At 46.6% G+C, this 15,485-nt stretch overlaps 1 protein-coding gene and 1 non-coding gene across 8 annotated transcripts in view; both read left to right on the top strand.

The window, feature by feature from the left end:
* The first annotated feature begins 200 nt into the window (after positions 1–200).
* On the top strand, positions 201–274 carry Trnaa-ggc (transfer RNA alanine (anticodon GGC)). The gene has a single exon. It is a non-coding gene; the product is annotated as a tRNA-Ala (tRNA).
* A 10,470-nt stretch (positions 275–10,744) lies between these two features.
* Positions 10,745–15,485, top strand: part of Flnb (filamin B) — a 133,117-nt gene continuing 128,376 nt past the window's right edge. For all 7 annotated transcript variants that reach the window (XM_074044044.1, XM_074044037.1, XM_074044041.1 and 4 more), the window contains exon 1: positions 10,745–11,205. In XM_074044044.1, coding sequence (XP_073900145.1) covers positions 10,914–11,205 — 292 coding nt within the window. In that variant the 5' untranslated portion in view covers positions 10,745–10,913. The remainder of the gene's footprint in view (positions 11,206–15,485) is intronic.

Genomic DNA, 15,485 nt, shown 5'->3' on the forward strand with positions numbered 1-15,485 from the left:
GTCCCCAGGCTTTGAAATGGAACCCCTAATAACTGTGATTTGGAAAATTAGATGACAAGGATTTTAGCAGAGCTGGTGCTGGTGGCTTGTTCCTGGAATCCTTGCTACTCAAGAGGCAGAGATCAGAATAATCATGGTTCGAAGCCAACCTGGGCAAATAGTTCGAAAAACCCTATATCAAAAAATCCTTCATGAGGGCTGGTGGAGTGGCTCAAGTGGTAAGAGCACCTGCCTGGCAAGCATGAGGCCCTGAGTTCAAACCCCAGTGCCGCCAAAAAAAATTTAAAAACGCTTCACAAAAATTGGGCTGGTGGAGTGGCTCAAGGTGAAGGCCCTGAGTTCAAACCCCAGTACTGCAAAAAAAAAAAAAAAAAAAAAGGCAGAAAACTAGAAACTACACAAAAAGAAGTGGAAATCCCAGAACAGAAAAATACAAATCAGACATTAAGATTTCTAGTTCCTATGATCCCAAACCATGAGCCACACACTGCCCAGGTATAGGACGTAACTCCAAACTGTACTATTTATAATGCCCAACCTGTCCCTTTGTTTTTTAAAATTAGGTGGAACTCACATACCATACGATGAACCGTTTTAAAGTGTACAATACAATTTAGAAGTATCAAGGGTATTCACAATGTGCAACCCACCAGCTTTCTCTAGTTTTAAGACTTTTTCATCACCTCACAAAACACCCCAACCTCATTAAGTAGCCTCTCTCTATCCTCTCCTCCTTCAACCCTCGGTAACCTTGAGTGTACTTTCCATCTCTTTGAATTTACTTATTATGCATTGATCATAGAAAAGAAATCATATTATACATAACCTTTTGTGTCTCATTTCTTTTTCTTTTCTTTGTGTGGCACTGGGGTTTGAACTCAGGACTTTGTGTTTGTGTAGCAGGCACTTGAGTCACACTTCCAGTCCATTTTGCTCTGTTTTTTGGGTTTTTTTTTTTTTTGGAGATGAGTTTTTGCAAACTATTTGCCCAGGCTGGGCCTCAAACTGTGATCCTCTCAATCTCAGCCTTCCAGTTACCTAGGATTGCAGGCATGAGCCACAAGCACCCAGTTTATAAATATATGTTTATATTCTCACAAAGGACTGTTGAGTACAGATTTGAGAAAGTGGGGTTGAACCATGTGGATGTCTAACTGTGACACAGTAGAATCAAACCAGAGCAGATGTAAACAAAGACTTTTTTTCAGTGCTGAGACTGAATGCCAGGTCTTGCACATGCTAGGCAAGTGCTCTGCCAGTGAGCCACTTTCCAAGTTCTTGGTTTTTTTGAGACAGAGTCTTGCTATTTAGCCAAGGCTGGCCTCAAACTCACAATCCTCCTGCCTCAAATTGCAGGCATGCACCAGCACACCCGGCTCCAAGGTATTTCTTGGTGATGAAAATGAAGATGGTAATACCTATCCCTTCTTGGTCCCCTGCTGTGCTTCCAGCTCATCCTCCTCTACCTATGTTACTTCATCAGCACCTCGGCACAGCCATATGAGGGTGGGTATTACAATTATCCCCACACGTCATCAATAGCAGAACCAGGATTTGAACCTGGATCAGAGTCCAGAGTCCTTGCCTTGCCTGGTTCCCTGAAGGCAGCTTATGCTGTGGTTCAGAGCTTGGGCTTGGAAGGCAGACCTGCAAACTGCTTGCTCAGTGTCTCTGGGCCTCAGTTCCTACCTCTTGGGACTGTGTGAGGTTTAACTGTGGCAATGGATATGAAACACCTGGTCAGCACATGGAACAGTTGTCATGGTGATTATTGTTATTCCTGGAGAAGCTTTGCATTTGCAAAGCCATTTGGCCCAGTAGATTCCCTCTGGTCCAAACCACCTTGGGATCACATAATGGGCCAGCTGTCGAAGTCAACAGGTACTACAATGAAAATAGTGAACATAGGCTAGTCCTGTTGCTCACATGTGTTATTCCAGTTATTTGAGAGTTAGAGATCAGTAGCATCATGGTTTGAGGCCAGCCTGGGCAAAAAGTTAGCGAGACCCCATCTCAAATCAATGAACCGGGTGTGGCAGTGCATGATTGTCATCCCAGTTCTACAGGAGGCCATAGGTAGGAAGATCAAGGTCTGAGGCCAACCCCAGGCAAAAAGGCTAGACCCTACCTAAAAAGTAAATAAAGCAGAAAAGGGATGGGGACTTGGCTTAAGTGGTAGAGCACCTGCCAAGCAAGCATGAGGTCCTGAGTTCAAACTTCAGTACTGCCAAAAAAAGAAAAAAAAGTAAACATATTTATCCCACCAAAAAAATGTAGTGCAAGCCTCTTGCACTAGAAAAACAGGGACCCCACTGAGACCTTATACAGTCTGGCCAGTTATGTTCTAATTGTTTTCTTTCTTTTTTTAGAAGTACTGGGGTTTGAACTCAACACCTCATACTCACTAAGCAGGAGCTCTTACTCCTCGAACCACTCCTCCAGCCCTTTTTTGTGAAAGTTTTTTATCTAGATAGGGTCTCTTGAACTATTCCTGGCCTGGCTTCAAACCTTGATCCTCCTGATCTCTGCCTCCTGAGTATTCAGCTAGGATTATAGGTGTGAGCTATCAACACCCGGCATTCTTCCTTTCTTTTTTGAGACAGTCTCACTTTGTAGCCCAGGCTGGCCTCAAACTCTCCATCCTCTTGCTGGGAGTATAGGCCTGCGCCACCCACACCCCAGCTGTAATTGTTTTCTTGTTGTTTATTAACAAGCTTCTGGAGCCAAGAGCCTTACCAGTTTAGATTCTAGGGAAACCAAGGAAAAACGCTCTGTGTTGGCTTGCCCTCTCTGATAAAGACAGGCAGGGCGTTTAAGGGAGGATTGACCTCCAGCTGTTTTGGAAGGGCCTATCCTCTCTTAGGGGCTGGTTCTGGTCAGAGTTGAGATTGCATTTACTGGCCAAAGTCTGCTCCAAAGTAAGCATGTCATCACATTCCTCCAGCCTGTAACGTCCTCAGGGAGGAGCTGGGATGTCCTGGAGAAGGAAGGCGAGGAAACTATCTGACTCCATTTCAGCGGCCTCCATGTCATCCTGACTGAGAAAAAGAGGAAGCCTTCAGTAGGTTAAGTAAAAGAGCACATTTGGAGTGCTGTCTTCTGCAGTGACATTCAGAAGACAAACATGCTATGTCATCAAAGACCACTTTTTCTTTTTTTTTTTTGGTGGTACTGGGGTTTGAACTCAGGGCCTCATGCCTGCTAGGCAGGTGTTGTACCTACTACTTGAGCTACTCCTCCAGCCCAAGAACACACATTTTTATGTGGATGTTTATTCCTTACTGTTTTTTTTTCTGCCCATAAAAGTAAAACAGCCTTGTTTTATTTTCCTTTTCTTCTCTTCTATATCTCCTCTTTTCTTTTATCTATTTTTTTGGTGCTTATTTTTTTTGCTTTTTAAATTCTGCATTTTGTTTCTTTCTTCTTTCTTTTATGATTGCCATAGTAAACTGCACATAAAGTATACAATTTGAGGTTTTGACATGCACCCATCTATGTACACACACATAGATGGGGGGGGGGTGTGTCCATGAAAACATTACTACAATAAATATGGCAAAATGTCAGATGCTGGTGGCTCACAACTGTAATCCCAGCTACTTAGGGGGCTGAGATAAGAGGGATCAGGGTTCAAGGCCAGCCCAGGCAAACCATTAGTGAGACCTCCCCATCTTCAAAAATAACCAGAGCAAAATGGATTGGAGGTGTGGCTCAGTGGTAGAGCACCTACTTTGCAAGTGTGAAGCCCTGAGTTCCAACCCTACTTCCATCAAAATTAAATAAAATGACAAATATGTCCAAAGTGGATATACCATTCTACATTTCTACTCACAGTATATGTTTAAAAAATGTTGGAGAAACATTTTAAGTAGTAATAAGACCTTAAGATTGAAAGTAAAAGTTCTTGCCAGTGGCTCACACCTGTAATCCTAGCTACTCAGGAGGCAGAGATCAGAAGGATCACAGTTCAAACCAACACAGCCTATTAGTTCGGGACACCCTATCTTCAAAAAGCCCATCACAAAAAAGGGCAGGAAGAATGGTTCAAGATGTAGGCCCTGAGTTCAAGTCCCAATACCCCCCCCCCAAAAAAGAAAAGAAAGTAAAAGTTCTTATAATTTCAACCTACTAACCATCATCTTTGCCACTGCCATAAACTCTTGCAGGATTTTGTTGTTTTATTTTCTTGGCCATGTGTAGAACCAGGTTGAGACTGCTTGGGTAGTGTAATAATTTGGCATTCCTTCAATCTGATATTTAAAAAAATACTTACTCAAAATATATTTAGGCAGAATGTGAAGAAAACTGATTTTCTGTCAGTAAAAGATAGCATTCCTCCTTCTTTTCAAAATAAAGGATTTAATACATGTACAGAATGTAACCTGGCTTCTTCACTTCTTTGGAATTTTTGGAATTGTAGTGGTCTGAGCCAATCAGATCTTGGGGGCTTTTTGTTTTTATTTTTTGGTGGGTCTGTGGTTTGTTTGTGTTTTTTTTTTTTTTTTTTTTTTGGTTATATTCGGGTTTGAATTCAGGGCTTCCCACTTGCTAGGTGGGTGCTCTACCACTTGAGCCACACCTCCAGGCAGGGACTGGGGTTTGAACTTAGGACATCAAGCTTGCAAATCAGGCACTCTACCTCTTGAGTCAATCTCTAGTCCATTTGCTCTATTTATTTTTGAGATGAGGTCTTGCAAACTATTTTCCTAGGCTGGCCTCAAACCTTGATCCTCCCGATCTCAGCCTTCCAAGTAACTAGGATTAGAAGTTTGAGCCACCAGTGCCCAGCATTGGAGGCTGTCTTAAAGGGTGTGCAATTTTGGTGATGCACTAACAAATCACTAAGTCTGGCTGAGTGTGGTGGTACACACCAGTAATCCCAGCACTTGAAGGAAGAAATTGTATGTTTAAGACCAGCCTGGGCTACATAGTGAATTCCAGGCCAACGTGGCAATGTAGAGACCCTGTCTCAAAAAACAAAAAAACAAAGCAAACAAAAAAATCACTAGATCTTAGGGACAGCATGCAGACCAAGGGCTAAACTGACATGACCTGGGAGAACCTGTCACTTAGGGAGCTTGGGGGCACAGCCAAGACTAGTCCTGCAGCTGAGGGAGGTGAGTGTTTTAATTTCCCCTAGGGGGTTGCCATTTGCCTGTTTACAGGTTAGGGCAGGCCTGTCCCTCGTGGATACCTGGGTTAACTGGACTATTTGTCCAGTGCTGGTTCAATTCCCTTTAAGACTTGCCCTGGGAAGCTGCCTGGTCCACTAGCAACTGAATCTGGCTCTATGCTTGCATTAACATAAACTAGTGCTATGTTTATTTCAAAACACAAATCCATGTTGCTCTGTAACTTGCTGTCTTCTTCTCCACTAGCAATAAATGTGGAGATCGATCTCTGTAGATCCACCTCATTCTTTGGGGCTTTTTTGGCAGTACTGGGGTTTGAACTCAGGGCCTCACACTTGCTAGGCAGGCACTCTACACTTGAGCCACTCGAGCCACTCTGCCAGCCCCTTTTTGTGTTTTTGTGTTGGGTATTTTTGAGATAGGGTCTCACGAACTATTTGCCCTGGCTGGCTTTGAACCCTGATCCTCCTCATCTCTGCATAGATCAGTAGCTAGAATAACAAGTGTGAGTCACTGGCACCTGGCTTTTTTTTTTTTTTTTTTTTTTGCCTGCAGTGTCTTCCTATGTAGCCCAGACTGGCTTCAAATTCTCTATTCTCCTGCCTCAGTCTCCCAAGTGCTGGGATTACAGGTATACAACACCACACCTAGCTGTTGCAATAAATCTTTGAAGATATAGTTTGGAGCACAAGATGCCAAAAGCACAATAAAAGAAAAAAAAAATGGTACCCCAATTTTAGAGCACTAGAGACCAGGTTTTAGAGTCAGAATCGTAATGTTGAATCCTGACCATGTCACTGTGTGTCCTTGAGCAAGTCACTTCACCTTTGTGAGCTGCTAGATAGTCCCTGCTCCATGACAATTCATAGTGGTCACAATTGCCTCCACTCCTTTAGACCGAGGGATCAAGATAAGCAATGTCTGTTCTTGGGAGCTCTGAGACTAATACCACTTACTAATCCTGGCTTCAGAAGAGTAGATGAGATAAAGGTGGAAGGGGCTCTGTAAAGCCATGCACAGCGTGAGGTGGTGTTCCACATGGAAGGGAGATGGGTTTGCCAGGGGACAGAGCCTAAATAGAGTTTTCTTTAGCAGAAAAGTGCTCAGTGGCATTTGTCTGCAGTTTAAAAAAAACAGACTCATACATAAATCTTAGAAAGAAGTGAAAGCCAGACAGTGGAGGAAGAGGGCCTCAGTTATTTGCAATTTTTTTTTTTTTAAATTCCAACAAGACTGGGGTGGGTGTGGGTGCGGTCTGGCCTTGGGTTCCACCTTGACTGGAAAGGCACAGTGAGAGCAAGTCAAGGTCCTAGCATGCCTCTCGTCCCTGCCCTGGTGAACGGACAGCACACAGACGAGGAGTGAAAAGTGGTTGGCTTCATTCCTTCTCTCTCTCTGGGCAGTCTGTGGTTTGGGCAGTTAGGCTTGTGTGTTCAGAAGCATGGAGATTCAGAACTGGCTTCTAGACTTGATCAAACCCAGGTTTGAATTCAGATTCTGACACTTAATACCTGTAAGACCTTTAGTTTTTATTTTTTGAGCCTCAGTTTCCCTACCTGATAGGATAACACTAGTATCACAGTGTTCTTGAGAAGATTAAAACAGATAGCTGATCTGTTAAGTTAATGTTCTGATCAGCTTAGTACCGAGTGCTAGGAAGTGGTACTCACTACAGCTGTGAGCACCAAAGGAGAGAACGTACAGAAAGCCATGCAGCCCGCTGTGGGAGGCCAGAGAGGAATGGATCTGGAGGCTGGGTATGGTGACATAGGTCTGGTAATCCCAGCATTTGGGAGGCGGAAACAGAAGGATTGTGAGTTTGAAGCCAGCCTGGGCTACATAGCCAGACTACATAGCCAAAACAACAACAGAAAACGTTTGGTTTTCGTGATCACTTCTCTGCTATTCTGAGCCCCACCTTAGCCAGTGGTTGGGAGTGGGAAGGTTGGGGTGAGGGTGCCTTCTTTAAGCCACCTGCTCCTCAGCACCCTCCGTCATAGCTCTGGACAAGGCAGGTGATGTCTCCTGGGACTTCAGAAGGCCTGCTCTCTCAGCACCCCCACCCCTTTCCCACCTGAGGGACTTTCTCCCAGCACCCCACTCAATTGGTCTCAGAACCTCACAGCCCAGACTCCATACCCTTGGGGGTTGGAGGCGGAGTAAATGCTCTATGATATATTTGCTCTTCTTTCTTGCTGACATTGGTGTCAAGTTACAATTGAGAAGACACTTGCCCTGGGGCAAAAAGGCCTGGGGCTCCACAGAGACACAAAATCATTTTGCAAGGGCTGTTTTTCCATCTCTGTTCCTTTTGGAAAGTGGGCTTCTAAATCTGGAACTTGAGCTGGAGGTGGAGCTCAGTGGAAGAGCACTTGCTTAGCACGTACTAGGTCCTGACTTGATCCCCAGCATCACGGAAAACAATAAACAATAAAAATGAATGAATGAACAAAGCTGGAACTTTCAGTTGGAGCTCTTTGGATGTTCACTCCCCCCAAAACCATTCCCTTGATTACATAATAATCATAACAGCAGTATCAGCTCTGAGAGCCTTCTATGCTTACGTGCTTACTGATCAAAAACCCTCAGGCCAGATAATGTTAAGTTAGGTTAGAGGTAAAGAGGCAAAGTCAGTGGCAGCTCCAGGCTCCTGCTCTTAATCCATGCCCAAGGTCTTCCCTCACATCCATTGTCTGCTGCTCTGTGATCTTAGATATTTCTATTCTTTTTTTTTTGACAGTACTGGGATTTGAACTCAGGGCCTTACCTTACTAGGCAGGTACACCACCACTTGAGCCAGTTTGTGTGTGTGTGTGTGTGTGTGTATGTGTGTGTGTGATGAGTTTTTTCAAGATAGGGTCTTGAGAACTATTGCCTGGGCTGGCTTCAAACTACTATCTCCTGATCTCTGCCTCCTGAATTACTAGGATTACAGGTGTGAGCCACTGGTGCCTGCTTTAACTGGCTTATTTAAACATCAAGCATAGCTCTATCCCAGCATTATCCAAGACTATAGCACCCAGTAGGCAAAGGTGGCTGCTGAGCCCTTGAAATATGGCTGATTTGAAGTGACATGTGTGTAAGCATAAAATACAATCAGTTCAAGCCATGGGTTCCATCCCCAGCACCACAAAAGCAAGCAAACAACCAACAAACACACAAGTCTGGTATCAGTAGCTCATGCCCGTAATCTTAGCTACTTGGGAGGTTGAGATTGAGAGGATCATGGTTGGAGACAAGTCTGGGCAAATAGTTCTTCAGACCCTTATCTCCAAAATAACCAGAGCAAAATGGGCTGGAGGTGCGGCTCAAGCAGCAGAATGCTTGCTTTGCAAGCATGAAGCCCTACATTCAAACTCATCCCACCAAAAAACAAAACAAAACGAAACAACTCCCCCCCAAAAAACAAACAACCCCCCAAATCCCAACCAACCAACCAAACAAGAAGTAAATGCTGACTCACCAAGCAGGAGGAGGTTCCTCAGGGAGGGAGACACTGGCTGATAAATTTTGATGGATGACTTTGGGTGGAGAAAGTATGAGTTACAGCTTTGGGCCTGGGGCGGCAGAGGTTACCAATTTTGCTGGTGTGGACCAGGCAAGTCCCAGGTTCGGGATACTCTGACCCTTGGGCAGAGCCTTGTCTAGTCCTCACCACCTGACCTTCAGCAAATCTCTTCAATTAGTCCCTAATAGGGGAATGAACACTCAAATAGTTATTGAGTCTCCATTACGGCCAGAGCCACACACTATATTCTTTCCTCCAGACTCCTGGAGAGAAAGAAAATCTGTAAGAAGCGCTGTGTGTATGCAAATGACAGAGCAGGAACGCTCTACCCACCAATTGATGACCTCGCCTGGGAAAACCCAGGTCCTTGCCTTCCATCCTGCCTGACCCTTCTTCCCTCAGGAAGCCTGCTTGTCCTGAACCTTTCCCCCAAACCTGGGAACCTGGGTTAAGAAGCCCTGCTCTGCTCCCAGGAGACCTCGAACCTACCTTTCTTTCTTTTCTTTCTTGGTGGCTCTGGGGTTTGATCTCAAGGCCTCACACTTGTTAGGCAGGCACTCTACTCCTTGAGCCACTCTGCCTGACTTCAAACCTTTCTTATAAACCTGGCCTCCAATTCTGACTGCACCATGTGGCCCGGGCAAGTCACTTAATCTCTTAGTTAAGTCTTGTCAAGTTGGGGTCCATGGCAAGGAAATTGATTAGCATAGCACTTGGCACAGGCACACAGCAGGTGCTCAATTTTTTTTTGATACTGGGACTTGAACTCAGAGCCTCATGCTTGCTAGGCAGGCACTCTACCACTTGAGCCACTCTGCCAGCCCTGTTTTGTGTTGGGTATTTTTGAGATAGGGTCTTGTGAACTATTTACCCAGGCTAGCTTTGAACTGCCATCCTCCTGATCTCTGCCTCCTGAGTAGCTAGGATTATAGGCGTAAGCCACAGGTGCCTGGCTTAGTAGATTTTAAAATATGGAGATCATTCTGGGTTAACCAACTGGCCTAATGTAATAAAGAAAGTCCTCAAAAGAATTATAGGAAGATGTGACTATGACGAACCAGAGAGATGACAGTATGCGGAAGACTGCCTGTCTTTGCACCCTTTGAAGATAAGGAAGAGGTAGTGGAGTGGCTCAAGTGGTAGCATGCCTGCCTAGCAAGCATGAGGCTCTGAGTTCAAACCCTAGGACCGCTCCCCTCACCCCAAAAAGATACTTGAAGATAAGGAAGAAAGGGTTTGCTAAGATAAGGAAGAAACTGAGTATTGAGCAGGAACTTCTAGAAGCTGGACAAGGCAAGGGAACAGATCTCCTCCCCTCTCCTCCTGCAAATCCAGAAAGGAATGCATTCGCCAGTACCTTGATTTTAACTCAGTGAGACCCATGTGGGACATACATTTAACCTACAGAGCTGCAAGACAAGAAATCTGTGTGTTTTTTTTTTTTTTTTTTTTTTTTTTTTTAGGTGCTGGGGACCGAACTCAGGGCCTTACACTTGCCAGGCAAGCGCTCTTCCACTGAGCTAAATCCCCAACCCCCTGTGTGTTTTTTTTTTTAAAGACACTAAGTATTGGTAATTTGTTACATTTAGCAACAGGCAACTAATATACAGTAAACACTGTTCATTTTTACTGCTGCTACTAAGCTGTTTGTTATAGCTGAACATTAGGCTATGAACTCCTCGACGTTAGGAAATAAATTGACCATATTTATCATTAGTTTGCAGGCTTTGAGGAGAGTGCCTGGCACACAGCAGGAGCTCAACAAAAACCCTTATTGAACTTACAGGTGGATCATGAATCCCGTCGCGTTCCACTCCCCCACCCCCAGAGTCCCTGCCCACACTGTAGAGCCTCCTGTCCAACACGTCCCCTTACTCTGGAACTGCCCTGGTGACTTTCTTCTTAAGTAGCCAGACATCCTGGCAGGGTGATGTAAATAGGGCGAGGGTCCCAGGACACTTTGGCCCCAGGACACTGCCGCACGGCGCAGTGCCCACTTCAGACGGCAGGGGGCGAGCGTGGCCAGCAAGCGCTCTCTGTAGGGTCGAAAGGGGCGGGGCTTCGGGGGCGGAGCGGCTCACCGCGCAGGCGCGGGGCCAGACGCCTCGCGCGTCCAGGGGCGGGGGACCTCAGAGCAGCTCCGGCCACGGCTTCGGTAGCAGCGAGTTCGAACCCCACTCCCACTACCCTTCGGTTCTTGCTTCCTCGGCTCTTGGGCCTTCCGACGCCAGTTCCCTAAGCTCGTTGCACTTTGCGCTGTTCCAGCCGCCAGGATGCCGGTGACGGAGAAGGACCTGGCGGAGGACGCACCTTGGAAGAAGATTCAGCAGAACACGTTCACACGCTGGTGCAACGAGCACCTCAAGTGCGTGAACAAACGCATCGGGAACCTGCAGACCGACCTGAGCGACGGGCTGCGGCTCATCGCCCTGCTCGAGGTGCTCAGCCAGAAGCGTATGTACCGCAAGTACCACCAGCGGCCCACCTTCCGCCAGATGCAGCTCGAGAACGTGTCCGTGGCGCTCGAGTTCCTGGACCATGAGAGCATCAAGCTCGTGTCCATCGGTGAGTGTTCTGGTCCGGGCCCAGGCACCGGCAGGGGTACCGTCCTGTCCCGGCGCGTGCGCCTTGCCAAAGGCGGGGGCTCCCCGCAACGCGCCCCACCACGCCCCGCCGCCTGGGTTGAGTGTGGACACGGAGGCTGGGGGGAGTCGTCCGTGGGGATGGGGGCTTCAGGACTTAGGTGCCTTCCTTGGGCTGGGACCTGGCTTGATTGCTCCCCGCCGTGCGCCCGGGGCAGTGCGCCTCAGAGTTGGCTGTGGGGTGAGGGCCAAGATAGGGGGCTCTCAGAAGGAAAGGTGGAGATGTGACAGTTCTCTGTGCCTGGGGTACCCCTGAGAAAGCTGGGGGACTGGACACCGTCGTCCGCTGTCTCCCGGGTCTGGCCCTAGGGTGAAAGGCTCCCCCTCGCCCTAGCTGGGTGCGCCCAGGCTGGTGCGTTCTGCGGGCACTGAATGGGCGTTGGTTCAGAGTCCGAGCGAAGAGACCTGGGGAGCGACCGTTTTCTGCTTGGGACCTCCCCGCCTAGGTGGAGACGAGGACCTGGTATCCACCCCGTCGTCGCTGGAATGGGTGTGGGCCCAGTGGTTGGAAGGGGAGCCGCAGAGGTGTGTCCTCGCTCCTTCCACTCCCAGCTCAGCGCTGGCTGGGTTGTGATAATTTAGAGATAGTGGTGATTATAGTAATTGCTATCTTGTAGAGGACCCAACTAGCGCCAGCTGTGTATCGCAGGCTTTATACACACCACGAGCTGAGGTGTCCTTAGACCCATTTTACAGATGGGGGAATCAGAGGGTTAATTGACTTGCTCAGGGTCAGCTAGTAGGGTCCTGCCGAGGAAATAGGAGACAATTAGAAGGAGGTTTTGTTTTCCCCTCCCGTCCCCCACCCCCAGGGTCTTCCTGAGAAAGAAGAGAGAGCTGGTGTCTGGGCTCCTCCTGATGGACTGGAGTGAAAGAATGAGGATGAAGTCTCTTTTATGGCCTGCAGTAATTGGGGGCTTCCTAGAAGGTCACAGGGCTGCTGCTGCTGTGGGTTGTGACAACAGGGACAAGGGGTTTGTAGTGTGTGCGTGTGTGCACATGTAGGTGTGAGCTTATGTGAAGAGTACATGGTGTGAGTGTGCAGAGTGTTATGTATGTAGACAGTACATATGCACCTACATTGTGTATGTATGTGTGGGTGTTGCCAGGGAGGCAGTGGCCTAGAGCTGGGGTCTCTTCCTGAGGAAACCAGTCCATTATAGTGACTTCAGTGACTGAAAGAAAGGGATGTGGGTGTGGCTACAGGGACTTTCTCCAGTGGAAAAGGGGTTCCCTCTAGGCTGAGCCTCCTTTAGCCTCGCCCTGGCCTTCCCCCACACCTGTCCAGGCAGGTAGGGCTGCTTCCTACTTCCTGGGCCCTGGTAGCTGCCACTACCCAGCTTGGCCTCCCAGCGGTCCCCCCCTCCCATGGGTGGCTTCTCTGCAGAGGGAAGCTGCCTGCCAGGCTATTTTCTTGTTTGGGGGGCCCATCCCCTGTACTGGGGAGAAAGGACCTCAGTATTCTCCTGAAATTCTTTCCTTTTCAGAAACCAGCCTTGCCTTTGGGGAATGATTGGCTAAGCCTGGCTAAGCTCGACTTAGATCCATTCTTCTTTGTTTTAAAAATGTGTATTTATTTAATTAACCGAACAAAGAAACTTAAAGTAAACCAGGAGTACCCAAACATGACATAGAATCTCTTTAAAAAGAAAAAAAGAAACCACAGCACTAGAAGATCCAGGACTGCCTAATTTACCAACTGTTTACACAGGCAGCAGCTGCTGTCCAGGATGGCTTCATGTCAGTGCTCAGAGCTTGTTCGTCTCATTCTAGATGTTGTCTGGTACCTTACATTTTTTTCTACTTGGTCCTCATGGTTTTCATTCCTGAACCCACCCAGGCCTCAGGCTCCATTGTCCTGACATTCCAGGGTCTCTTTTCTCTGAGGGCTGCCTGCTGGCTGTTGCAGCTTTTTTCTGTAGATCACCACAAATTACATTGTTTGATTTTATTTTTCCTTTTAAAATATTTCTTGGATCATATTCCGCACAGTGGCTTTCCAGGGTCAAAGGGTATGGTCACATGTATGACTTCTGCCTAGTTGATGTCCAGAAAGAATTCACAGCAAACAGGTTTTCTAGCTTCTGGAGACCTGGGGGAGTTCCGCCAAGCGCCAGGAGTGCTGTGGGAATAAAGCCTGAGGCCTCTTCCTGCTGCTTTCTGGGGCTGTGTTGGGTAATGGCCCTTCCAGAAAAGAACAACAAAAACCTTCACTATAGGGGTGGGGAAGGTGGTCCAAATAATGTATGCACATGTAAGTAAATGTAAGAACCATAAAATAAAAAGAAATATTAACAAGATTGTTTTTAAATTGTTTGGTTTTATATACTTAATAAACAAATATAAGAGCATTAAAAAAAAAAGCTTCACTACTTGGGAGGCTGAGATTGAAAGGATCACAATTCAAGGCCAGCCTGGTCAAATAGTTTGTGAGACCCCCCATCTCCAAAATAACCAGAGCAAAAATGGACTGGAGGTTTGGCTCAAGTGGTAGAGTGCCTATTTTGTATCTGTGAGGCACTGAGTTCAAACCCTAGTCCCACCAAAACAAAACAAAACAAACCGAAACAAACTTCAGTTCACTTATTTACTGCTCTTATTATGTTGCCATGTGTTGACAGTGATACTAGCATAATGCCATTTGAGGGCACCCTCTAGGAGTTAAGTATGTTCTGTTGATCACTGGCATTGAATACCCGTGATGGTCATTGATTGATAATAATTGTTGACAATTGTTGATGGTATGCTTCAGCAGTCCCTGAGAGAGGAAAGGGCTTTGCTCTGTCCTGCCTGCCACATAGCAAGTATTTATTTATTTATGGTGCTGGGGTTTGAACTCAGGGTCTACACCTTGAGCCACTCCACCAGCCCATTTTGTGATGGGTTTTTTCGAGTTAAGGTCTTAGGAACTATTTGCCTGGGCTGATATCGAACCACAATCCTCCTGATCTCTATCTATCTTCTGAGTAGCTAGGATTATAGATATGAGCCACCAGGGCCCAACTTTCATGGCAAGTATTTAGAAAATGGTTGCTATAGTTACTGTCATTGTTGTTAGTATTATTGTCCCTACTTAAAGATGGGAAACAGGAGTGAAGTAACGTGTGGAGGTGACCTGACTAGTTAGTACATGGTGACTGGAACCCAGGCTTGCCATGCTGTTGAATTTGAGCCTTAACTGACTGCTTCCGGTGCAGACATGAGTAAAATACAGCCCCATGAATAAAATATGTGCGAGGACCCCTATAACTCAACATTTTGCAGGTTGGTTGTTGGAGTGGCATCTGGATACCCACACTTTAAACCTCTAGCCTTGGACAACACAGGGACCTTAGGGCCTTCCATGAGTGACAGGATTAATCCTCTGGGCTGTGATGAGGGTCCCAGGTGTTGAACGTTGTGCTGCTCAGGAGGTGAGCGGGGGGTCAGTTCTTTGTGTTGAGGTTGAATTTGTTGAGGGATGGCTACTCATTGGTGGGTTTTTGGTTTTGAGATTTACTGCTACCCAGTAGACCACATTTTACTCAATAATCAGGGAAGGTACTATTAGATGAATACAGGGTTTTGTGTGCCTTGGATAACACCCCAAAATGGGAACCATTAAATTGGTACATACACTCAGCTGTGAGACCACGAGATGGTCAGACCACTGCCAGAGGCTGTGGCACTCACTGACAGACAACCCTGGCTATTTATTTACTCACATTTGTGGTTCTTCAGAAGGTGGGCCCACCCTAGGCTCTATCCCAAAGTTAATTTTTTTCTTTAGTTTCTTGTTCTATCCTGGGCAGTTCATAGTGAGGCCTCAGGATATTTAGTTCTAGCTGTTTGCCAGGAGCACAGTTTTATTTGTCTTTCCAAAAACCTTTCTGACTCTGGGCAGGTTATCTCACTTGGAGGAAGAGGGGTGTCCTAGCTCATGAATGATGATCAGGGCTGCCTTAGAAACTTGAGTAACGTATTGTGGTTTGGTCCTTTAGAAGAGGAATTCTTAACTTTTCAGAGAATGCTGCCTGATCCCAATGCTTAATTAATTTATCTGTATTTACCTGGAGTAGGTGGGTGTGCATTTCTAAGACTTTGGGTTGCTGGGCAGTTTCCTGGATGGTGGGTCACGGGTCCACTCAGTGTCTTTTCTTTCTTCCCTTTTTGTCTCACCACTACTGAAAGAATGTACAAATAACTCAAAGTTCTCCTGGAATT

The sequence above is a fragment of the Castor canadensis genome, chromosome 10, assembly GCF_047511655.1.
Source record: "Castor canadensis chromosome 10, mCasCan1.hap1v2, whole genome shotgun sequence".
NCBI classification, from domain to species: domain Eukaryota; kingdom Metazoa; phylum Chordata; class Mammalia; order Rodentia; family Castoridae; genus Castor; species Castor canadensis.